Source organism: Haliotis cracherodii, unplaced genomic scaffold (assembly GCF_022045235.1).
Source record: "Haliotis cracherodii isolate W230 unplaced genomic scaffold, xgHalCrac1.p SCAF_25, whole genome shotgun sequence".
NCBI lineage: Eukaryota > Metazoa > Mollusca > Gastropoda > Lepetellida > Haliotidae > Haliotis > Haliotis cracherodii.
Window position 1 is genome coordinate 4,391,677 of NW_027266281.1, and position 26,338 is coordinate 4,418,014.

General features: G+C 43.0%; 1 protein-coding gene across 7 annotated transcripts in view; it reads left to right on the plus strand.

The window, feature by feature from the left end:
• Nucleotides 1-26,338, plus strand: part of LOC139472908 (neural cell adhesion molecule 1-like) — a 130,328-nt gene that overhangs the window by 62,028 nt on the left and 41,962 nt on the right. For all 7 annotated transcript variants that reach the window (XM_071255368.1, XM_071255369.1, XM_071255370.1 and 4 more), the window contains exons 2-15: nt 7,781-7,958; nt 10,436-10,572; nt 12,289-12,420; nt 13,503-13,640; nt 14,346-14,458; nt 15,770-15,944; nt 16,780-16,922; nt 18,271-18,439; nt 18,955-19,151; nt 21,492-21,597; nt 22,126-22,293; nt 22,773-22,913; nt 23,667-23,794; nt 24,824-25,028. In XM_071255368.1, the coding sequence (XP_071111469.1) occupies nt 7,781-7,958; nt 10,436-10,572; nt 12,289-12,420; nt 13,503-13,640; nt 14,346-14,458; nt 15,770-15,944; nt 16,780-16,922; nt 18,271-18,439; nt 18,955-19,151; nt 21,492-21,597; nt 22,126-22,293; nt 22,773-22,913; nt 23,667-23,794; nt 24,824-25,028 (2,130 nt within the window). The remainder of the gene's footprint in view (nt 1-7,780; nt 7,959-10,435; nt 10,573-12,288; nt 12,421-13,502; nt 13,641-14,345; nt 14,459-15,769; nt 15,945-16,779; nt 16,923-18,270; nt 18,440-18,954; nt 19,152-21,491; nt 21,598-22,125; nt 22,294-22,772; nt 22,914-23,666; nt 23,795-24,823; nt 25,029-26,338) is intronic.

Consider the following 26,338-nt stretch of genomic DNA (forward strand, 5'->3'; position numbering starts at 1 on the left):
CATGTTGTTGGGAAACAGTTGGCAGCCTTGGGAATTATTTTCTTTTTTAAGAAAAGTAAAGTATTATACAGAGTATACCACAGAGTGACCTCCATTGTCAGGTTGCACGTACAAGCTCCTTGCCAGCACGGGACACCTTCGTTACACTCTCGGTAACATCGCTGCCACCAGTGTGGGCGCGGCCATTACAAGAATCTTGAAATTTGCCCTCTAACCTCAAATGTAGTAAAGTTCATACTTTTGTTTCTGTCTTTGGGAATGCCATCATATTTCAATTTGAAAAGATTTACGACTGACTATGTTTTCCAGATGAATTTACTTTGTTGTTTTGATAATCAGATTGGTTCGAGATTGCAGACTAATGGAAAATCAACCAACTTCTCCCTTACATTCTTACTATATCAGTAACACGATAGTTTTAATGAAATAGAAATTCAAATTGACAAACGAAGAAAGTGATTTATCAGCGGTAAGTGTATTCGGCGTTACGACAGTCGTCACTTGTTTGTGGACATAACGGTCATTCGGTTGTGAGTTCAACTCCAAGCATGGATGGGGCAGCCTGGGGCCAGTGGGGAGTTTTGACTGGTGGCAGCGATAGTATAGAGAGATCCACGAACAGACTATTGCTGTGAGGAGCTTGGTTGCACGTACTAGCCACTGAGGACTATATCATGGTTAACATTTATACTAAGTTATCTTATAATAATTAGATCTACATCAAGTGCTTTTATGAGTTATCATGGTGTAATATTTATACACCATTTCATATAATTATTACTTGCTTAACTATAATTATATGAAATGGTGTATAAATATTACACCATGATAACTCATAAAAGCACTTGATGTAGATCTAATTATTATAAGATAACTTAGTATAAATGTTAACCATGATAACTTCATCACCTACCGGGGTATATTAGAATAACATTACTTCAATTAAGACTCATTAAGGATTAGCCCCCATACAAGCTTGTCTGGGGGCTAATCCTTAATGAGTCTTAATTGAAGTAATGTTATTCTAATATACCCCGGTAGGTGATGACAGATATACTTAAATAAATATCCTTTGTCTGGGAGATGGGATCTTGATACCTTAGGCTAGCAACCATCTAAAAAGCTATAACTGAAACTACTGATATTTTATATATGCATTTTACCTGATGATAATTATTACTTGCTAAACTATAATTATATGAAATGGTGTATAAATATTACACCATGATAACTCATAAAAGCACTTGATGTAGATCTAATTATTATAAGATAACTTAGTATAAATGTTAACCATGATAACTACATAAACTGGATTTTAGTTGTCATAAGTACAATTGATTAGTGTCAGGCTAGACTGACGTGAATTTTGAAGGCTGGTTAGACACAACGTGCCAGTGATAGCCTTTGTGTTGTGCTACGGCTCTGACTCATTACCATATAATGAAATTGGAAAAAACCACAAAGGTGCAATGGCGTACCACTAACCACATATTCAGTATCGATTTTTCCTCTGCAGCTATTTTACGCCAAGCCAAACAGTACATTAGCAGTACTGCCCGCACAATGCCCCAGTGAACTGGATCCTGTCACAGTTGACTGGCTGTGTGTGTATCACCAGGCCTGACACGGTCCAGTAAACATACTGGCAACTCAGTCCCCCATTGTGTCTCCATGTGGTAAATACCAATAATTTACATGGCGGTGTTCATGGATATGTCTGTAGCGGTTATTGCACTATCGATCATGGAAGGCCACAGCAGACACTGGTTGTGATGGCGGTGATGATGACAATACCATCATGATGAACATCGCTATGTAGTAGGCCTTTGAAAGGCATTTAGAAGTGATACACATAAGGAAGAGAATATATGGATGTTTTTTCTGTAAATATATTTCAGTCGGATATGAACATTTCAGGCTGTCAGCATAAACCACAAAATATATCTTTCAACTCTGTTTTTTTTTTCACCAAAATAATATTTTAATAAGAGCCCCCTATTTCTAATTTTGAAAGCGCCCTGGGCGCTTATTATGTCGAAATGGATGGCACTGAAAAGTTAACAAACTTTGTTATAAGTACCCTTTCTTTGTGTTCTTGAAAATTCACCTGGCATACATTAATGAACGACCCGTGAAGATTCCGGGGTTAAATAGGTCTTCAGCAACCAATACTTGCCCTAAAAGGCGACTATGCTTGTCGTAAAAGGCGACTAACGGGATCGGGTGGTCAGACTCGCTGACTTGGTTGATACATGTTATCGATCCCAATTGTGTGGATCGATGCTCATGATGTCAATCACTGGATTATCTGGTCCAGACTCGATTATTTTACAGACCGCCGTCATATAGCTGGAATATTGCGGAGTGCGGCGTTAAACAACAAACCAACCAACCAACATTAATGAAAAGAATACAAGGACGATGTGGATGAGCTGCGGTAGGGGAGATAGCATTAGCATCGGTTATCACTGATATCAGTGATACCAAGGCTCTAGGATGTGTTACGCTGATAATGAAGGTGTTTTATCAGGAGTCTTCTGAAGTTCAGTGGAAGGAATTATGAACTGTGTGTTCAATGTTCTTGTTGGTCGAGGGGCGGTCGGGTAGGCTAGCGGTTAAAGCGTTCGCTCGGGCTCCCGACATGGGTACAATGTGTGAAGTCAATTTCTGGTGTTCCCCTGTCGTGATATTGCTGGAATATTGCTAAAAGCGGCGTATAACCATACTCACTCACTCTCTCACTCACTCAAAGCTAAAAGCGGTAGACTTATTAAGTTTAACTGACCATAGAGATGGAGGGATTGGGATTTTGTATTGAGACCAGATATTTTTTCAGGTACGGCTGCAAAACCAGTTATTTTTTGGTTAACACTATGAGCCAAATGTTTTTGCCTAAAAAGCACATTGCAACTATCTAATTTTTTGTGGCAGACAATTTTTTCCCCCTCCAACAATATGAAGTACCGGTATAGCCCATTGTAGCCCCTCCAAGAATATCAAACGATCGACCCCTTACAATTGATTATGGCAAAAGGTAGTATGAAATCACTTATTCCCTACAGTACATTTCCACAAAAATACTATGTAATTCTGAGTGAAGTTGCTTCAAATTAAATAGATGAATTTAAGGATGGAGTAAACTATGACATCCCTGCCACACTGCGCCATTTTGTAATTCAAGAGTAGCAAGTCCGAACTGACTCATCAGGAGTGAGTTCCTCAAGATTGTCGGGGGGCACGGGTGGCCCTCTCTCTCTATTGGGGGCACGGGTGGCCCAGTCGTCTAAGGCGCCGCGATTCGCTGTGCAGAGTTGTGTCCCTTGGGCACGCCAGAAACCTATGATTGTGGGTTCGAATCCGGGTTCGACCCGATTATGTTTCTAGGTTTGTCAGCACCATACCCGTGCTCCAGGGTTTCACCGAAGTGGTAAACGTCTATGACCTGCATCACTTCGGGCTTTCCTCCCACATTAAGCTGACACGCCGTGATATAACTGGAATACTGTTAAAAGCGGTGTTAAAACCCAACTCACTCACTCACTCAAGATTGTCAGTTGGAATGCTTGTAATATGTCAGACTTGTACAATATATCAAGCTTGTACACTGTCCTGCCTGTACAATAGTCAGGTGCCGTGGTATAAAACCTGATATTGTTTGGATGCCGGCTCCCTTAGTTCCCTCCTCCACCCACCTCGGCATTTATTCCAAATTTAAAAATTCCAAAAATTCAATATGATTAAGCAGCTCCTAAAAGCCCCCTCTTGGGTTGCACACACCACTTTCACCCTTTTCGGAATACACTAAATGGTCTGGCCAGGCCCGTGTGTGAAATACGCTACATTCGGAAAGCGCACGTTAAATCTTCTATATCAGTCAGTCAGTCCGATGCCGCCCAGATCCTGCCTAGACCCAGGTCAACATGCATCCTGGAGCCGCTCCTGGCAGATGGCTCCACCAGCCAGGCATTGTGTAACAAATAACCTCTCGTATCTCCCAGATGGGAACCATTACTCATCTGCCTCGGGGACAAGGGCGAGGGGATAACAACAATTATCCAATAGTAGTAAATCATTGAAAACACACACTGATTTCTCCACGAAGGAATTGATTTGCAAATTGGCCAAGCTGCAAATGTCAAATTGGGTTAAACTTTTGAATGTGTTTTACTATTTCACTTAGAAATTTATTTTAATTTTCTTAATTGACCCGACACCTTGAGAATAGTCATGCCACCCCCTAGCCTTGCTTCAGGGCTGTGCTGAAAGATAAATCCTTGGATGTGTGGTGATTCTATCCTCCTAATGGGCAAGTCTAGATATGTGGAAGGACTCCAGTCTCTTGTAGGGACAGCTTGTTCTCACCATTTGCGTAGTCTAGAAATCATAAATTAAACTAGCAATTGTTGCCTTGGAGACTTGTGAAAGTCTAGCCACCCCCCACCCCGGGGAATGACAGTTTTATTCTTGTATCTGGTGTAAGAGAGTTGCTGGCTGAATAGCCTGCCATGAAAAGTCCGTCCAAACACATCCATTAATGCTGCTATTTGAGGCGGCCTCTCTCAGCAGCTGGGGAGATCACGAACAAGCATTAGGTAATTAGTTGGAGAGTCTTGTCACAGGGTACTGAAGCTCGTAGTCTACACATCCTTCTTTTTAATGAATATTGGGCTGGATAATCAAGTTAAGTATGTAGTGTCAAAAGAAGGATTGAACATCAAAGATTCCAGGCCAATATGTAATTGTCAATCACTGGCTTGTCTGGTCCATAGTCTTCATGCAACTTTAGTGTCTGAGGCTGAGGATAGTGAAATATATTAGAGTTTTGACGTTATCAAAGTGTTTAAAGGATGAGGATAGTGAAATTTTTTAAGAGTTTTGACATTATCAAAGATTTTATGCTGGGGAAAGTGAAATGTTTTAAGAGTTTTGACATTATCAAAGTGTTCAAACTGAGAGATTGTCGTTGACGGAATCTCCCTGGGATTTATTGAGCCCTGTGCAGAAGCAGATATTCATGTCAAATCTGCTGCACGTCAGTAAAAATGCTAACTTGTAAGACTGATTTGTGTTTCCTATGCAATTTGATCATGTTACTAGTGTTATGACAAATAGTATGGCATTATAGAGGCGACTTTCACGGATAACAGGACCAATGTTAACGAAGAAGCAATTCCTACATTGGATGCAATGATTTAACACCTCCCAGGGATCAAATTTACTATATCCAAGCTGCACCAGTGCAGGTAACGCATTGCTAGTGCAGGTGACTTTCACTGCCAGGTTGCACCCAGTGCATGATATATTTTCCAACGTCAGTGCACGACAGTAGTATTTGATGAAAGTGGAAATCTTTTGGAATCAAGGAAACCGGAAAATAAGAAAATACACAGGTCTGAATGCAGTCGACTTGCAGAACCAATTTTTCCCAATTATCGCTTGAACATAGACATAGATTTATAGGCCCATAATACATTTATATAGGTTGGTTGTTTCTCCTGTCACTCAAAAGGTTACGATCACAAGAAATAGACTTTGAAACTTCTGTTTAAGGTTGTTTACTGGATATCATTGGAGTACATTTTTAAGTTTATTTTCTTTTTGAATAATTGAAAATATAGTGTTTAAGTATATGGGGAAATGCTGCAGCCAATATTTTGGTGATGCAGCCTGATTAATTCACTTGCTTGCACCTGGTGCAGGTGGTAAAACAGAATGAAACTGTACCCTGCATCTGAATTGATGAAGATACAGACTTTGATAAATTTCCATATTTACACAGAATAGTATTATTACAGGGACATGTTATAAATGTCATATAGCTGGCCATGCAGAATTACAGGGCCACGTTATAAATGTCATACAGCTGGCCATGCAGAATTACAGGGCCACGTTATAAATGTCATACAGCTGATCATGCAGATCAAAGGGCCACGTTATAAATGTCATACAGCTGGCCATGCAGATTACAGGGCCACGTTATTAATGTCATACAGCTGACCATGCAGATTACAGGGCCACGTTATTAATGTCATACACCTGATCATGCAGATCACAGGGCCATGTTATTAATGTCATACAGCTGATCATGCAGATCACAGGGCCATGTTATAAATGTCATACAGCTGGCCATGCAGCTTACAGGGCCACGTTTTAAATGTCATACAGCTGGCCATGCAGATTACAGGGCCACGTTATAAATGTCATACAGCTGATCATGCAGATCAAAGGGCCACGTTATAAATGTCATACAGCTGGCCATGCAGATTACAGGGCCACGTTATTAATGTCATACAGCTGAACATGCAGATCACAGGGCCATGTTATAAATGTCATACAGCTGGCCATGCAGCTTACAGGGCCATGTTATAAATGTCATACACCTGACCATGCAGATCACAGGGCCATGTTATTAATGTCATACACCTGATCATGCAGATCACAGGGCCATGTTATTAATGTCATACAGCTGATCATGCAGATCACAGGGCCATGTTATAAATGTCATACAGCTGGCCATGCAGCTTACAGGGCCACGTTTTAAATGTCATACAGCTGGCCATGCAGATTACAGGGCCACGTTATAAATGTCATACAGCTGATCATGCAGATCACAGGGCCATGTTATAAATGTCATACAGCTGATCAAGCAGATTACAGGGCCACGTTATTAATGTCATACAGCTGACCATGCAGATCACAGGGCCATGTTATAAATGTCATACAGCTGAACATGCAGATTACAGGGCCATGTTATAAATGTCATACAGCTGATCATGCAGATCACAGGGCCATGTTATAAATGTCATACAGCTGGCTATGCAGATTACAGGGCCTTGTTATAAATGTCATACAGCTGACCATGCAGATTACAGGGCCACGTTATTAATGTCATACAGCTGACCATGCAGATCACAGGGCCATGTTATAAATGTCATACAGCTGAACATGCAGATTACAGGGCCATGTTATAAATGTCATACAGCTGGCTATGCAGATTACAGGGCCTTGTTATAAATGTCATACAGCTGACCATGCAGATCACAGGGCCATGTTATAAATGTCATACAGCTGACCATGCAGATTACAGGGCCATGTTATTAATGTCATACAGCTGGCCATGCAGCTTACAAGGCCACGTTATAAATGTCATACAGCTGAACATGCAGATTACAGGGCCACGTTATTAATGTCATACAGCTGACCATGCAGATCACAGGGCCATGTTATAAATGTCATACAGCTGAACATGCAGATTACAGGGCCACGTTATAAATGTCATACAGCTGATCATGCAGATCACAGGGCCATGTTATAAATGTCATACAGCTGGCCATGCAGATTACAGGGCCACGTTATAAATGTCATACAGCTGGCCATGCAGATTACAGGGCCATGTTATAAATGTCATACAGCTGACCATGCAGATTACAGGGCCATGTTATAAATGTCATACAGCTGACCATGCAGATTACAGGGCCATGTTATAAATGTCATACAGCTGGCTATGCAGATCACAGGGCCATGTTATAAATGTCATACAGCTGATCATGCAGATCACAGGGCCACGCTATTAATGTCATACAGCTGATCATGCAGATCACAGGGCCATGTTATAAATGTCATACAGCTGGCCATGCAGATCACAGGGCCTTGTTATTAATGTCATACAGCTGACCATGCAGATCACAGGGCCATGTTATAAATGTCATAGGGCTGATCATGCAGATCACAGGGCCATGTTATAAATGTTATTGATGTTTGTGTTCTTTTGTTTTTGCAGATGCCCAGGAAGTAAAGATTTACCCAGCTGAGAAGAGTATAAGACGAGAAACAAACCAAAAAGGATTATTTATAACTTGTGAAGTGGATGGGTTGGCAGATGATCAAAATGCAAACTTGGAGTGGCTGGACCCAGCTGACAACGTCATTGGACCTTACAATAGTGCAGCTATGTCCAGGTAGGTTAACCGTTCACAGCCGTCACCTCTCACAGCATTCACCTCCCACAGTCACCTCCCACAGTCGCCTCTCACAGCATTCACCTCCCACAGTCGCCTCTCACAGTCTCCTCTCACAGTCACCTCCCACAGTCGCCTCTCACAGTCGCCTCTCACAGTCACCTCTCACAGTCACCTCCCACAGTCTCCTCCCACAGTCGCCTCTCACAGTCGCCTCTCACAGTCACCTCTCACAGTCACCTCCCACAGTCTCCTCTCACAGTCACCTCTCACATTCACCTCCTACAGTCGCCTCTCACAGCATTCACCTCCCACAGTCACCTTCCACAGTCGCCTCCCACAGCATTCACATCCCACAGTCACCTCTCAGTCTCCTCTCACAGTCACCTCTCACAGCATTCACCTCCCACAGTCACCTCTCACAGTCACCTCTCACAGTCGCCTCCCACAGTCACCTCCCACAGTCACCTCCCACAGCATTCACCTCTCACAGTCACCTCTCACAGCATTCACCTCCCCCATTCACCTGTCGCAGCATTCACCTCCCACAGTCACCTCTCACAGTCACCTCTCACAGTCACCTCCCACAGTCACCTCTCAGTCACCTCTCACAGTCTCCTCTCACAGTCACCTCCCACAGTCACCTCTCACAGTCTCCTCTCACAGTCACCCCTTACAGTCACCTCCCACAGTCACCTCTCAGTCACCTCTCACAGTCACCTCCCACAGTCACCTCCCACAGTCACCTCCCACAGTCACCTCTCACAGTCTCCTCTCACAGTCACCTCTCACAGTCACCTCCCACAGTCACCTCTCAGTCACCTCTCACAGTCACCTCCCACAGTCACCTCCCACAGTCACCTCCCACAGTCACCTCTCACAGTCACCTCTCACAGTCACCTCTCACAGTCACCTCCCACAGTCACCTCTCAGTCACCTCTCACAGTCTCCTCTCACAGTCACCTCCCACAGTCACCTCTCACAGTCTCCTCTCACAGTCACCCCTTACAGTCACCTCCCACAGTCACCTCTCAGTCACCTCTCACAGTCACCTCCCACAGTCACCTCCCACAGTCACCTCCCACAGTCACCTCTCACAGTCACCTCTCACAGTCACCTCTCACAGTCACCTCTCACAGTCACCTCTCACAGTCTCCTCTCACAGTCTCCTCTCACAGTCTCCTCTCACAGTCTCCTCTCACAGTCTCCTCTCACAGTCACCCCTTACAGTCACCTCTCACAGTCACCTCTCACAGTCACCTCTCACAGTCACCTCCCACAGTCACCTCCCACAGTCACCTCTCACAGTCTCCTCTCACAGTCTCCTCTCACAGTCTCCTCTCACAGTCTCCTCTCACAGTCTCCTCTCACAGTCACCCCTTACAGTCACCTCTCACAGTCTCCTCTCACAGTCTCCTCTCACAGTCTCCTCTCACAGTCTCCTCTCACAGTCTCCTCTCACAGTCACCCCTTACAGTCACCTCTCACAGTCTCCTCTCACAGTCACCTCTCACAGTCACCTCCCACAGTCACCTCCCACAGTCACCTCCCACAGTCACCTCTCACAGTCACCTCTCACAGTCACCTCTCACAGTCACCTCTCACAGTCTCCTCTCACAGTCTCCTCTCACAGTCTCCTCTCACAGTCTCCTCTCACAGTCTCCTCTCACAGTCACCTCTCACAGTCACCTCTCACAGTCACCTCTCACAGTCTCCTCTCACAGTCTCCTCTCACAGTCTCCTCTCACAGTCTCCTCTCACAGTCTCCTCTCACAGTCACCTCTCACAGTCTCCTCTCACAGTCTCCTCTCACAGTCTCCTCTCACAGTCTCCTCTCACAGTCACCTCCCACAGTCACCTCCCACAGTCACCTCCCACAGTCACCTCTCACAGTCACCTCTCACAGTCTCCTCTCACAGTCTCCTCTCACAGTCTCCTCTCACAGTCTCCTCTCACAGTCACCCCTTACAGTCATTCTTTCTCTTTCGCATTCACCGTTTCTTTGACTTTCTCAGCTGTCTCTAGTTATCAGATTGATATCCCCAGTTAGCTTGTGTGATGTCTCCAGTTAGCCTGTGTGAAATGTCCAGTTAGCCTGTGTGATACGTCCAGTTAGCCTGTGTGATACGTCCAGTTAGCCTGTGTGATATCCCCAGTTAGCCTGTGTGAAATGTCCAGTTAGCCTGTGTGAAATGTCCGGTTAGCCTGTGTGATATCCCCAGTTAGCCTGTGTGAAATGTCCAGTTAGCCTGTGTGATACGTCCAGTTAGCCTGTGTGATATCCCCAGTTAGCCTGTGTGAAATGTCCAGTTAGCCTGTGTGAAATGTCCAGTTAGCCTGTGTGATATCCCCAATTAGCCTGTGTGATATCCCCAGTTAGCCTTATGTGAAATGTCATTAGCCTGTGTGATACATCTGATATCCCCTTTCAGAAGATTTGCTTAACTCACATGTGTTGCCTCCCCTTGTTGTTGCAGGATCTACTCCATGCAGATGCGCACCAGTAACGAACTGCAGTTTGACACACTGAAGAATGGAGACGAGGGGGTGTATACATGTCGAGGCACGATCGGCGGCAACACCATAACTAATGATATACGGCTGGAACTCTACGGTAAATAGTTGACGTGTGGTGCAAGCTTGTGAGGAACTGTTTTATTCGGGGAAGTCATTGCCCAACTTCCACGGCTTGTTACGTGAGATCGCCGTCAAACTTAACTATCTGTTTCAGTTGTGCGCTGACGACCTTTACATAATTTTCGTTATAAATTCTTAACACGTATGGCTTTAAAAATGTTTAAACTTAGCAAGTATGACCAATAATTGAAGGCAGTGTATTCGTTAAACCTTATGGTATTAGTCATGCCTTACGAGAAGGATGTGCTCTATTCCTGGTTGAAATATGTGTCTGTTGCTCACAACATTGAAAAGTTTTGCCCGTTTTTCTCAGATGCATTGTTGCTTCCCCTATGCGTGCCAGGATCCAGTGTTTGGGGGTTCAGATACCATACACATTGTGATGATATCCTTGGGTTTGTCAGGACTGAAGCCATGTGTGTACAACAGTCTGGTTTAGACTGCCCAGTCTTCTAGGTTACTGTAAAACAGGAAATTAATGCGAGCAGAATATTAATGCGAAAAATGCGAGTGACGGAAGGTCGTATTAATTTTATGCGCATCAATTTTGTACCAGCAAAATAAGTAAACAATCAACAAATGAAATCAATCACTTCAGTATTATTTACTAGTATTGCATCAAAAACAATGATATCAGATCATTACAAGTTGATAGCAGCCGCTGACAACAATCAGTCACAAAGGTAATAGATAAATAAATTACTAGACAAATTAACAAAGTCACCTACACAAAGTGAAGTTGAGTAGTGGTCAGTTCACATCCTGTCAAGCAGCCCAGATTGGCGCCAGCCACGAATTATCCCATCAGTGTCCTTTACAAGCTTGCCAAGAGCAGACACGAGCCAATGCGCATGAATGGGTTTCATGACACTAGGTCAACAGGAGTGTGAGGATTGTCACCTGATCCAAGATTAGATGAAATGTTGTCAGCATACCACTCAGCGAATTGTTGTTGTATGGGCGCTCGCATTTTTAAAATGCGCATTTATGTCTAAAATCAAGAGCTCGTATTATTGTCATGTCGCATTAAATGTTTTCCCATAGACTTCTATAGTAATGTTAGATTTTTTTAAACAATAACTATAGCTGTTTACTGTACCTGTGTGCATAGTTTGGCCTTTATGCATCAATAAAAAAAAGTATAAGCCAGCTCCTTTTCCGAGTATAGGAAGCTTGAACGACCGATTCTCATTTGGTGTTTTAGCTCTAAGATGCAAGTCACTGTACAGAGTTGCGTCCCTTTGGCATGCCAGAAACCTGGGATAGTGGGTTCGAATCCCGATATGCACTGATTACATTTCTAGGCTCCCCATGTCCAGCTCTCTTGCCATGCTGTGACTGAAATGGCGTTAAAAAGTAGTGTTAACCCCAACACACTCACTCGCTTACTTAACCCGTGAAGATCCGGGGTAGAATAGGTCTTCAGCAACCCATTCTTGCCATGAAAGGCGGCTGTGCTTGTCGTAAGAGGCGCCTAACAGGATCGGGTGATCAGGCCATTGTATTCCAATTGCGTGCACATGATGTCAATCATTGGATTATCTGGTCCAGACTCGATTATTTACAGACCGCCGTCACATAGCTGGATTATTGCCGAGTGCGGCGTTAAACAACAAACAAACAAACAATCAAACAATCACTCACTTGCTCAATATCTGTCATAATGATTGTATCAATGTACTGCTGCTTACAGACGGAATCAAGGTGTTGTCCAACCACACCCAGCAACCCAACATCTACACCGACGCTGTGATTGCCTGTGCTGCCACCGCCAACCCCTTACCCACTGTGCAGTGGAGGTTTGCCAACAGGACTGAGGTCAGAGGTAAGTACATGTGATCATAAGGCTTCACTGTCTCTGTAATTCTATCTAAGGAAGATTGGTTGGTTGTACAATGTAGATTTTAGTGGTGGGACGATTCACCAATGCATTGGTGGATCGCGATTTTTTACTTTTCAATGCAAGTATCGATCACAGTCGCACACTAAGTAAAAAGTATTGATTCATATCTTAAATGTATTCTTGAAAGAGTGTTACACAAAATACTAATTACTAGTGAAAATGAGTTGTGAAAATGTAAATATTTTCATCCATTGCGCCATACCATGCACTGTCAACTGTAAATCATCAGTGTGCCAGGTTTGGCAATCCTGTCTATGAAAAAGATGGCTTACACAACATCGATAAGTGCACATGCAAGTATCGCAATACGTATCGGATCGCTCAGTTGGTGTATCGTCCCAGCCCTAATAGATTTGTTGATTGACTGTACAATATAGATGTGGTAATTGGCTGTACGAGGTAGATTGGTTGTACATTGTATACTTGGTTATTGGTTGTACGAGGTAGATTGGTTGTACATTGTATACTTGGTGATTGGTTGTACGAGGTAGATTGGTTGTACATTGTATACTTGGTGATTGGCTGTACGAGGTAGATTGGTTGTACATTGTATACTTGGTGATTGGTTGTACGAGGTAGATTGGTTGTACATTGTATTTGGTGATTGGTTGTACGAGGTAGATTGGTTGTACATTGTATTTGGTGATTGGTTGTACGAGGTAGATTGGTTGTACATTGTATACTTGGTGATTGGCTGTACGAGGTAGATTGGTTGTACATTGTATTTGGTGATTGGTTGTACGAGGTAGATTGGTTGTACATTGTATACTTGGTGATTGGTTGTACGAGGTAGATTGGTTGTACATTGTATACTTGGTGATTGGCTGTACGAGGTAGATTGGTTGTACATTGTATACTTGGTGATTGGCTGTACGAGGTAGATTGGTTGTACATTGTATACTTGGTGATTGGCTGTACGAGGTAGATTGGTTGTACATTGTATACTTGGTGATTGGTTGTACGAGGTAGATTGGTTGTACATTGTATTTGGTGATTGGCTGCAGGTGAGCGCTACCGTCCACTGCCACAGGGGCTGGAGATCAAGAACATCACCAAGGCTGACAATGGAGTGTACATCTGCATGATCACTGTGAAGGAGATGTCGGACTCTCTGCCATTCCAGATCAATGTCACTGTCACAGGTAGGGGACAGATCAAACTGTGTAAAGCCTCACACAATGATATGCAAAGCAGCACTCAATTACGTAAAGCGTCACACAATATGCAAAGCAACACACACAATTGCATGAAGCGTCACGCAATAATATGCAAAGCAACACACACAATTGCGTAAAGCGTCACGCAATAATATGCAAAGCAACACACAGTTGTGTAAAGCGTCACACAATAATATGCAAAGCAACACACACAATTGCGTAAAGCGTCACACGATAATATGTAAAGCAACACACAAAAATGTGGAAGGCCACACAAGCGTCTCATCTTGGCAGTATTGTGTGCAGTAAGCTTCTGAGAAAGGATAACACAAATATTCAACAAGAATACACTTTTGGTAAGATGTGAAATCTGCTTCATAAAGATGTGCGTTGAGGCTTGATGAGGAGTGGGATCAATGGGAGATAACTCTGATCTGAGCTGGTGGAGGTCACACCACATGGAATGGGTTCTCCTATGGGATGGAGAGGAGGGGGAATTAGCAAGATGTTGTATCAGGATAAGTATGTTAGTATAATGAATACTCTGATTTATGACATTTCTGGGGTTTTGATAAAATGCTGGGCATGCTCAAATTTGCTCAGCTCTTTTAATAGTCAATCCCTCGTAGTTCAAAGTGGTGTTGAACAGATTTCCGTTGGCCTTTTCTTAGCCTGAATTCTACATTTCAGTTCCACCTTCCCTGAAGGGACCCCCAACTAGGAGTACACCCATTGTCGGCAAGCGGTTCGAGATGACGTGCGTGGCAGATGGCACTCCACGACCATCATTCACCTTCAAGAAGGTGAGACCCTGTTCCTACGCTTGGGGACTCTGGAGAGATAGGTCGCCAGTACCTCGTTTTTATCTATCGGGGAGTCTCTGGAGAGATAGGTCGCCATTACCTCGTGTTTATCTATCTGGGGGACTCAAGAGAGATAGGTCGCCAGTATCCCGTGTTTATCTATCTGGGGGACTCCGGAGAGATAGGTCGCCAGTACCTCGTGTTTATCTATCTGTGGTGTCTCCGGAGAGATAGGTCGCCAGTACCCCTTGTTTATCTATCTGGGGGACTCTGGAGAGATAGGTCGCCAGTACCTCGTTTTTATCTGTGGGGTCTTCGGAGGGATATGTCACCAGTATCCCGTGTTTATCTATCTGTGGGGTCTCCGGAAAGATAGGTCACCAGTACCCCGTGTTTATCTATCTGTGGGGTCTCCGGAGAGATAGGTCACCAGTACCCCGTGTTTATCTATATGTGGGATCTCTGGAGAGATAAGTCGCCAGTACCTCGTGTTTATCTGGGGATTCCGGAGAGATAGGTCGCCAGTACCCCGTGTTTATCTGTGGGGTCTTCGGAGGGATATGTCGCCAGTATCCCGTGTTTATCTATCTGTGGGGTCTCCGGAGAGATAGGTCACCAGTACCCCGTGTTTATCTATCTGTGGGGTCTCCGGAGAGATAGGTCGCCAGTACCCCGTGTTTATCTCTGTGGGGATTCCGGAGAGATAGGTCGCCAGTACATGTTTATCTATCTGGGGGACTCTGGAGGGATAGGTCACGAGTACCTCGTGTTTATCTATATGGGGGGCTCTGGAGATATAGGTCGCCAGTCTACCCTTGCCTCTCACTCTACCCTTGCCTTTCACTCTACCGTTGCGTCTTACTCTACCCTTGCCTCTCACTCTACCCTTGCCTCTCACTCTACCCCTGCCTCTCACTCTACCCTTGCCTCTCACTCTACCCCTGCCTCTCACTCTACCCTGCCTCTCATTCTACCCTGCCTCTCACTCTTCCCCTGCCTCTCACTCTTCCCCTGCCTCTCACTCTACCATTGCCTCTCACTCTACCCCTGCCTCTCACTCTACCCTGCCTCTCACTCTACCCTTGCCTCTCACTCTACCCTGCCTCTCACTCTACCCTGCCTCTCACTCTACCCCTGCCTCTCACTCTACCCTTGCCTCTCACTCTACCCTGCCTCTCACTCTACCATTGCCTCTCACTCTACCCTGCCTCTCACTCTACCATTGCCTCTCACTCTACCCTTGCCTCTCACTCTTACCTTGCCTCTCACTCTACCCTGCCTCTCACTCTACCCTTGCCTCCTGTGTTCCAGGACAAGATTGTTCTAACAGGAGAGCGGTACAAGGTCAGCGTGGTCAGTGATGTGAATGTCAACCAGGGGATGCTGGTGATCGAGGAGCTCCAGGACAGCGACGAGGGCACATACTCCTGTGTCGCCCACAACCAGGGTGGAAATGTGACTGAGTCTGTCTTCATCAACACCATTGGTGAGTGTGGAAACGTGCGCCATTCAAACAAAGGGACATAACTCTTTGATTTTCTTTTGACCATTAGGAGAGGGAAGTGTTTGACTGCTTATGAAATACAGTGTCTAATTGATCGTAAAGTGAGATTATGTCTAGGGGTGACAATTGAGGCATTTTTGACTATTGCGATACTAATGCGATAGTTAAAACAACTATTGCGATACTATTGCGATAGTGGCCCTACTATTGCGATACTATTGCGATATTTTTCACTTGCAATTATAGCAGGCTATAGCAGCATATATTTCAGCATTTTGACTGACACCATCAAAATAATTATAACTTTCTGATACTATTTGTAAAGAAAACAGAAATGAAAAGAAAACAAGTTCAAATTGACCTCTCAAAAACATTTTAATACAAAATTTCACTTCATGTAACTGGTAAAGTCTTAGGTTACTGCAGTGTTTTATCACCAATGTGAATGAATGTGATTGAATGACTAGTATTTGACTATACAAACTGTCAACATATCAATGTACCAAACAAATTAACTATCGAAACTATCGTAAGTTAGACAAACTATCGCCAATAGTATCGATTGTTTCAAGTTGCAATCGATAGTGTACTATCGTGAGACGAGCAATCGCAATCAATCGATAGTTTGATGTAACGTTACACCACTAATTATGTCTGTCTTTAGAAATACTTGGTTGCGTGTTGGAAGACCAGTGTCTGATTGACCATAAAGTGTGACTGTTTGTTGTGTGCTAGCAGACTCGCCATTTCTCATTTCTTATGATCAGTGATGATATCATTTAGATTAGGTTAACATTGTGTGTTGTGCTCCTTACAGTGCCTCCTGTCATTGAGCCTATCATAAACCAGTCTGTACCAGAGGGCAATGCTGTGGAGCTTGTGTGTATTGCCAAGGGCGACCCCGCACCAGTCGTCACCTGGAGAGTTGCAGGCTCCGACATCACCATTTCCGACAGCCAGGTGAGTTGGTGTAAATTTGGACCCCGTTCCACAAAGCCATCTTAGCTCTAAGGTGATCCCATACTTTAGCATTGGCTTACGATAGTCGTGGCGCTAAGATCACTTTGTGGAACGGTGCACTGTTCTAGTGTCTGAGGGGTGGTTGGGTAGCCTAGTGGTTAAAGCGTTCTCTCGTCACGCCAAAGACCCAGGTTCGAATCCCGACATGGGTACAAAGTGTGAAGCCCCTTTCTGGTGTCAATTATGTTATGCTTGGACAAACCATGAGAAATCACAGACTATCGGGGCGGTCGGGTTGCCTAGTGGTTAAAGCGTTAGCTCGTCACGCCGAAGACCTGGGTTCGATTCCCGACATGGGTACAATGTGTGAAGCCCATTTTCTGGTGTCCCCCGCCGTGATATTGCTGGAATATTGCTGAAAGGGACGTAAAACCATACTCACTCACTCACTCACTCACAGACTATCAGTGATGGGTATTGATGTAACTTTCGTTAACCTCAATGAAATAGCACTATACATCAAACCTTCCCCACACATTTTTAACAACTTCGTAGTCAGAATTATTTCTTAATTATTTTGGACCCGTGAAGATTCCGGGGTAGAATAGGTCCAACCCATGCTTTCCGTAAAAGGTGACTATGCTTGTCGCAAAAGGCGACTAACAGGATCGGGTGGTCAGGCTCGCTGACTTCGTTGATACATGTCATCAATCCCAATTGCGTGGATCAATGGATCGATAATCACTGGATTGTCTGGTCCAGACTTGATTATTTACAGACTGCTGTAATAGAGCTGGAATATTGCTGAGTGCGGCGTAAAACAACAAACAACCAACCAACAACATGCAGAAATACACAGTAAAATATAATCCAAGCGTATCAAATACTCAACGAACATTACAGATACGCTACAAAAATAAAACTTGTGCGTATCATCAAAATATTGTGAAGTTACCCTGCGTATTCGATTAGCAAATCAGCAACTTATTTTGAAATTATAAAGGGGCATTCCGTCAACCTTGCCAAACTCCACGATGACAGTTACATCATGATCATTTGCCATCACACTTTCTTGTGGAAGTATCGTGGTATTTTTGAGTCCTATAAAGCTCTCGAACCCACACAACACCAGTTTGCAGGGACCAGATGAATAGTGTTTTTAAATATTTAACTTAAATACCCACATGTGTAAAAACTAGTGTGTAACAGAAATTTGAATACCCAGATGAATTACTGATACCCAATGATTTTAAGATGCATGGGTAAAATACCCACAACACCAAAAGCTTATCTGGAGCTCTGGCATAACAAATGAACACCGACAAATAAGTGTGTGTGAATGCTGCAGGACAAAGACATCACCATCGAATCATCTGTGGAGGAACAGCCTCTGATTCAAGTGAAGACCGTCAAGCTCAAGTTCGCCAAACTGGAACCGAAGCACGCCAACAACTACACATGCTCTGCCTCCAATGAAGCCGGAACTCAGGAGAAAGATGGCCGAGTTCTCGTTGAGTGTAAGTAGCCGGTCAATCTTACATACCTATCTGTGTGCACATGTGGATTCCAGGGCTGAATAGGTCTCCAGTGCCCCCTGCTTGTCTCATTTGGGGAGTCAGGGTAAGACTAGGTCTCCAGTGCCCCCTGCTTGTCTCATTTGGGGAGTCAGGGTAAGACTAGGTCTCCAGTGATCCCTGCTTGTCTCATTTGGGGAGTCAGGGCTGAATAGGTCTCCAGTGATCCCTGCTTGTCTCATTTGGGGAGTCAGGGTAAGACTAGGTCTCCAGTGCCCCCTGCTTGTCTCATTTGGGGAGTCAGGGTAAGACTAGGTCTCCAGTGCCCCCTGCTTGTCTCATTTGGGGAATCAGGGTAAGACTAGGTCTCCAGTGCCCCCTGCTTGTCTCATTTGGGGAATCAGGGTAAGACTTAGTCTCTCGCATTTTCGCATATAATTCACGTTTGTGTTAATTTCAAGATTTACAGTATAGGTGACATAACCACAATGCCCTTGATTCCTGTTTATTTGTTTCAGTCAAGCCCAACTTCGATGACACTCCATACTCGTCCACGTACAGTTGGCTGAACGAGAAGACGGAAATCAAGTGCGTTGCTAATGCTGTACCCCTCGCCGTCATCAAGTGGAAGCACAATGGCGCCATCATCACCGAAGGACCCAACTTCAAGATCAGTTCGGAGCGGGGAACTCGACAGATGACCAGCATCCTCGAGGTTTGTTGTGTTTCCTGTTTCAACACCTCACTCCAGAGGGTGGTTGTGTAGCCTTGTGGTTAAAGCGTTCGCCCGTCACGCTGAAGACCCGGGTTCGATTCCCGACATGGTTCAATGTGTGAAGCCCATTTCTGGTATCCCTCGTCGTGATGTTGCTGGAATATTGCTAAAAGCGGCGTAAAACCAAACTAACTCACTCCCCTCACTCCAGAACTACAGATAAGCTGTGTATTTGGGTAAAATACCCCCCAAAATATTCAAAACCCAGTTACTTTCAATTAACTTGCGTACAGAAACGCATGCATTAAATGAAAATCTCACCTGTATTAAAACAGCACGCGTAAATACAAATGAAGCTTTTTCAGCATGTGTACAATGGAGCTAATTTCCGAAACTCAGTCACAAGCTGAGTTACTTTCCAAGTCAAGCCTATAGTTAGAACCCTTATATACATAAAAAATATCTTTCTTTTTTTTATAAATCTCAAAATGTGTACTTTGGGGAAAAACCCGATGAATAGATGAGTGAAAGAATATTGGTTACCCAATGAAAAATGGAATAACCTAATTCAAATAGAAACCTTTGAGTAAAAACTCAGTTGCTCAAAAAGTTATCTGGAGCTCTGCACCCACTGAAATAATGTGCTGGGGTATATACATATTGTTTGGCGCCTCCTTTTTGTTTAGGAGCATTGACTTGAACAAAAAATCTCTGTCTTGCCCAAACTCCAGTGCAGCAATGACTGAGCATTACACCCCTGCCACAGGCTAATTTACATATTACATTGAAAGACTTTCCTCTTGTTTGTTAACAAACACTTATTCTATTACAGGGGTCCAGAAAATTTAAAATCCCAATCGGACATTTGCATTTAGGCCACGCCCCCTCAAATAGCGTATTTTAGTACGACTTTTCACACACATTACAAGTTCTTACATATTCATAATATGATGAATTATGAAATGTTTCAATTTAAATTGTTTAATTCACCGCACAATTAATAACAAATAATATCATTTTAGATATACATGGAAAATATACGTTTGTTTCTGTTATAATTACGATCTGTTAACGTAGTGAACGGTCTAATTAATATTCATGAGTTATGTTCATGAGTCAAGTTGAAACATTTGGATCGAGACTATTATCCCATATTTGGTTATCATGTGACCTCACAACAACAAAAAGATTATTTAAAAGCAGGACAGATAATATAATCACAAATACTAAAATATCGTTGATAGCAATAGTTGTTTGAATACTTATTTCATCTGTACTTAATTATTGACCATAAAAAATTTGATATCGATCGTCACAGAAAGCAAAATGGCGGTCAATCAAGATTCAATATACAACTAGCTACTGAAAACAATAAAATCTGCAAATCCTCATTGTATGTCAACCAAGTGAAAGTCGTTAGCCACGACTTACAAAAGGATCGATTGAGGGTTTGGCAGATCCGCTCGATTGATCTGCATTCACACTTTCTCTTCTTATTTGAGGTTACGTATCGTAGCATTTTGAGGATGCAAGGTATTTATGTACAGTTGTAAACACCTTTCACGCAAATTAACAAGATGTTCTCAGTAATTAGTCCTCGATTAATCAGTGTCAACTCAGTTTATTGCCTATTACAGTGATTGACCGATTGGACTATCATGTAGGTACGATGTATTTACAGCAATCAAAACAAACAAAGCTTGTCAGAGTAGATAATCTTCATTGTGTTACAACTGAAGACAGAAACTGCTCAGTTCTATCTGTTGATCATGTCCAGGGTCAAAATTTAAGAATGTCCGGACAATACTTTTTGAAAAGTCCGGACAGAAAAATTTAAATGTCCGTTAAGCAATATTTTAAAGAGGACATTTGAGATTCCCAATTTTGTATAATTATATAGAGATATGCTACTACAACTGTGGACCCGTGAAGATCCGGGGTATAGTATATCTTCAGCAACCCATGCTTGCCCTAAAAAGCAACTATGCTTGTCGTAAGAGGTGACTAACAGATCGGGTGTCAGGCTTGCTGACATGGTTGATGCATGTCATTGTATCCTAATTGCATGGAGCGATGCTCATGATGTCAATCACTGGATTGTCTGGTCCAGACTTGATTATTTACAGACCGCTGTCATATAGCTGGACTATTGCTGAGTTAGGCGTTATACAAACAAATAAACAAACAAACCACAACTGTGACAATGAAGACTAAGACATATATATCTTTTCACATCGAAGTGACGATATCACTTATCCAATGCAGGGTATGTGTCATCTCGTGATGGCTCCTGTTGTGATCAGCAGTAAGTTGGAAATAACAGTGTTGTTTATCTTTCAGGTTTCGGTGAATGTTGAGAATATGAACAGCATCTTCGGGAAGTTCACATGTATGGCTGAGAACTTGCATGGCGAGCAGGAGAAGGAAATCACGTTGATTCAAGCAGGTAGGTTCAGTAATAGCCAGTAGTGCGACGATACACTGATGCATCGCTTGATCATGATTTGTTAACTTCTCGTCTGTCAAATTGAAATTTGATCGTCAATGATGGGTGACCAACAGCAATCTGAAACTCAAACAGATTTCTTGGCCCTTTTGGCTAAAAAATATAGTAAAAAAATAAAAACGTCCGCTGTACGTTTCATTTTATATCCAGTTTTAAAAAAAAATTAAGAAATCCTAAAAACCTACAAACCAATGCAATCCAATATAGCACACAGTTACATGAGCACTGCTTTACTACACATCTCGTGTTTTGGTCATGGCAGCAATAGGAGTTTGTATGCTTGTTTATGTAGAGAGGCCCTTTCCCAGGTTGATGGTACACAACTGTTTATTTGGTTACATACTAGTTTGGACAAGCAAAAGAGAGAAAAAACACTGCCCCCCTGCACAATAATTTCTGAAGTCATTGCCTGAGAACCAATTCTTTTATTTTTTAAAGCCTTATTTGATGTCTTTTTTTAATTTTCAGTTGTGCCATCCGCTCCGAGTATTTCCATTGATGGGGTATCCCCCACGACCATTGATCTGCTGATAACCCCGCATCAAGAGACCGGAGGCCAGCCCATCATTGACTACAAGGTCGTGTACTACGCAGAGGGCGATGAGCAGAACAAGGTCACACGAATGGCACCTGTCAGTAAGTGGAACTGTTATCAATTCGATTTTTTAAATAAATTTATTTTTATTTCATTTTTATTTCAATTTGATTTATTTTTAAATAAATTTATTTTTATTTTATTTATTTTTATTTCAATTTGATTTATTTTTAATTAAATTTATTTATATTTTATTTATTTTTATTTTATTTTTATTTCAATTTGATTTATTTTTATTTTATTTTTTTTTATTTATTTTTTATTTCAATTTGATTTATTTTTAAATAAATTTATTTTTATTTGATTTATTTTTATTTATTTTTATTTCAATTTGATTTATTTTTATTTCATTTATTTTTATTTTATTGTTTGGTTTATTTATTTTTGTTCCTGTTTGAGGCCTTTCAGTGCACCTGTACTAACAGTTCTGTTGAGTGCTGTTTATTCCGCCTGTGTCATGTTTTGCCAATTTCAATATCATGTTTTATTTAGCTCTTTAACTCTGTCCTGTGTTTCTCAGGCTCAAATTCCCAGGAACTGCGAACTCAGTTCCTCATCGATAAGCTGACGGCAGAGGTGCGGTACTACATCAGTGTGGAGGCTCGCAACAACGTGGGCTACGGGGCCAAGGCTGAAATCTCCGACACGACACCAGCTGTCCGTAAGTTGAAACCTGACCTTCAGTAGCGGGACGATACATTGCAGAGATTTACCTTGGTCTTAATACCTTGGGGGGTGGTCGGGTAGCCTAGTGGTTAAAGCGTTCGCTCGTCACGCCGAAGACCCGGGTTCGATTCCCGATATGGGTACAATGTGTGAAGCCCATTTCAGGTGTCCCCCGCCGTGATATTGCTGGAATATTGCCAAAAGCGGCGTAAAACCAAACTCATTCACTCACTTAATACCTGGATGGTCCTGACAGTCCTGTTGACAATGCATCTGTGATGTCTTATACATTATTCCTGACATCTCTTGAATATTGCTGTATATGTTATTTAGAATCAACTAAAATACAAAAAGATGGTTTCTTCCTTAATTCACATAGACAAAGGACGTAATTTTTATTTTGTTTATCAACTAGTACGTGATAGTGGAACATCTCGGTGTCAATATTTCGTCAGCCTCACCACGTGACTGGAGATAACACAGTGGCACATTTGTATCTCAGTAAATCTTAAAATGCTCGCTCATTTGGGGGGAAATTCCTAGAGTGATGAATAGATGAGTGAAAAAATATCGGTTACCCAATGAAAAATGTAATAACCCAATTCAAATAGAAACCTTCGAGTAAAAACTCACTTGCTCAAAAAGTTATTTGGAGCTGAGATTCCTCATTGAAAATCAGGGGACTGAGGTTTGATACTCACCTTTTACTGGTCCACTAAGTGTTAAACATACTGTTTTGTGTCTTCAGGGCAGCCAAACAATCCAAAAGTTACCTCCCCTAGGACTAGTGACGATCCCAACACGTATAAGTTGGTTTGGGAGAAACCCGAGACTGGAGGCAAGCCCCTGACTGGCTACAAGGTCAAGTATTACCAGGTATGTATATCTCTGTCTAGGTCAATGACTTGGACCCGAGAAATGTACGAAGTCAATAGCAAAAATCATTTAGTCTGAATGTTTCAAAAAGACGAACCATAACAACAAATCCATGCAAGAATGTTCGTGATTGGATGAATGTATACAATCTGGCCAATGAACATCGCGATAAGAAAAGCGCTTGACTAGGTCACCATAGCTCCTGACAGTGTTTCCCTGTAATACAGAAAGTAGGATGCAAAGACATGCACTGCTCAGAGTTTTATTTACGATTTTTGATGGCCGTGCATTGTTCTATCATATCGATAACAGCAGGACTAATTGTTACTATTTACTTTTTACTCTATCTTTGAAATCTACATTTCTATCTCTCAAAAGTCTGACTAGTTAATTAAACCATCTGACACATTGAAATTTGATCGGTGACGGACAGCTATCTGAAACTCAGGATCTCACTACCATGGCGGCCATCAATAGAATGTGTGAAATGAACTGAATATTCCACCTTATGTACCATGTGATTCCTGTGGAAGGTTTGCAGGTTGTAGGGTAGCTTTCCTTAAGGGCGACCGGGTGGCTCAGTAACCTAAGGCGCCACAATTCGCTGTGCACAGTTGTCTCCCTTGGTCATGCAAGGAACTTATAAATGTGGGTTCAAATCCCGGTTTGCTTGATTATGTTTCTACCTTTGTCAGCCCCATCCCCGTTTTACCAAAGTGGTTACGTCTGAGACATAAATCACCTCGGGCCTTCCTCCCACGTTAAGCTGACGCACCTTGATATGACTGGAATACTGTTCAAAGTGGCGTTAAACACAACTCAATTGTATCCCAATTGTTCATGGCGTCAATCACTGGATTGTCTGGTTCAGACTCGATTATTTACAGACTGCAGTCATATAGCTGGAATATTGCTGAGTGCGGCGTTAAACAACAAACGAAAACCCTGTGAACGTGAGGCCAAATTGATAATGGTGCATATTGCATTCATTGTCATATTTCAGTGTCATGACATTAAATGTGTGTTCAGGTGGAGCTGAAAGCGGACGATCCCGAGAAGGTCGAGAAGGTGGTTGGCGAGATGATAACAAAGACCGTCGACCAGGGCGACACCACTGAGATTAGTCTGACTGAATTGATGCCCAGTTCCGCCTACGAACTGCAGATCACTGCCATGAACGCCATCGGCGTCTCCATGGCCACCACTAAAATATTCACAACACCACCAGGCGGACGTAAGTGATTCTTTATGCTCTCTGACATCTATACTTGTGGATGGAAACTCGCATGATTTGTTTGACTTAATGTCTTCAGCAACTATCTTGTTTAAGCTATTAATGAAATGTTCTTGAGTGTTTGGAATTTTAATTTAAGATAAGTGGTAAGATAATTGCTCTCCGCAGAGTTCACATGCAGCCCCCCGAGCGATATTAGGTCCTCAATACACCATGCTTGTCTCCCTTGGTATTCCAAGCAGAATAGGTCCTCAATACACCATGCTTGTCTCCCTTGGCATTCCGGGGTAGAATAGGTCCTCAATACACCGTGCTTGTCTCCCTTGGCATTCCGAGGCAGAATAGGTCCTCAATACCCCGTGCTTGTCTCCCGTGGCATTCCGGGGTAGAATAGGTCCTCAATACGCCATGCTTGTCTCCCTTGGCGTTCCCAGGCAGAACAGGCCCTCAATACCCCGTGCATGTCTCCCGTGGCATTCCGGGGTAGAATAGGTCCTCAATACGCCATGCTTGTCTCCCTTGGCGTTCCCAGGCAGAACAGGCCCTCAATACCCCGTGCTTGTCTCCCGTGGCATTCCGGGGTAGAATAGGTCCTCAATACGCCATGCTTGTCTCCCTTGGCGTTCCCAGGCAGAACAGGCCCTCAATACCCCGTGCTTGTCTCCCGTGGCATTCCAGGGTAGAATAGGTCCTCAATACGCCATGCTTGTCTCCCTTGGCATTCCGAGGCAGAATAGGTCCTCAATACACCGTGCTTGTCTCCCTTGGCATTCCATGGCAAAACAGGTCCACATGTTTGACAGGTCCGGACGAGGTCGTTTATATAGTATATAAACAGTATTCACCCCCATTCCCTTCCGAGACTCAACACTGAGGGACAGTTAAGAAGGCTCCAGGATCAAGACTTTGTGATTTGTTTTAGGATTTAGAGAATAACGATAGAATTGAAGAGAAAAAATGCTGAAGGCAGTATTTGTTTGTCCAACAAGCGTGCTAGTTTCCATAAATACTTTGATATATTTTGCATTTGTTTCTATCATTTGGAGACTTAATTATCAAAATTAAAGTACATGCAGAAATTTATTAATGTAGAGTTGATTTCCTTTTGACGATGATTCTTACTGAAAGGGTTGAATCTATTCTGGTTTTACTGGTGAAACATTTGCAAACTATGTTGCAGACACATTAATGCACTAAACGGGTCGATATTCAGACACAACGTCAGCATGCAGGTCATGTTATACCAGAGCAACAAAAACAAGGCAAATAAACCGTGGCCAGATCATCGACACAGTTTTGAGTAAACTGGT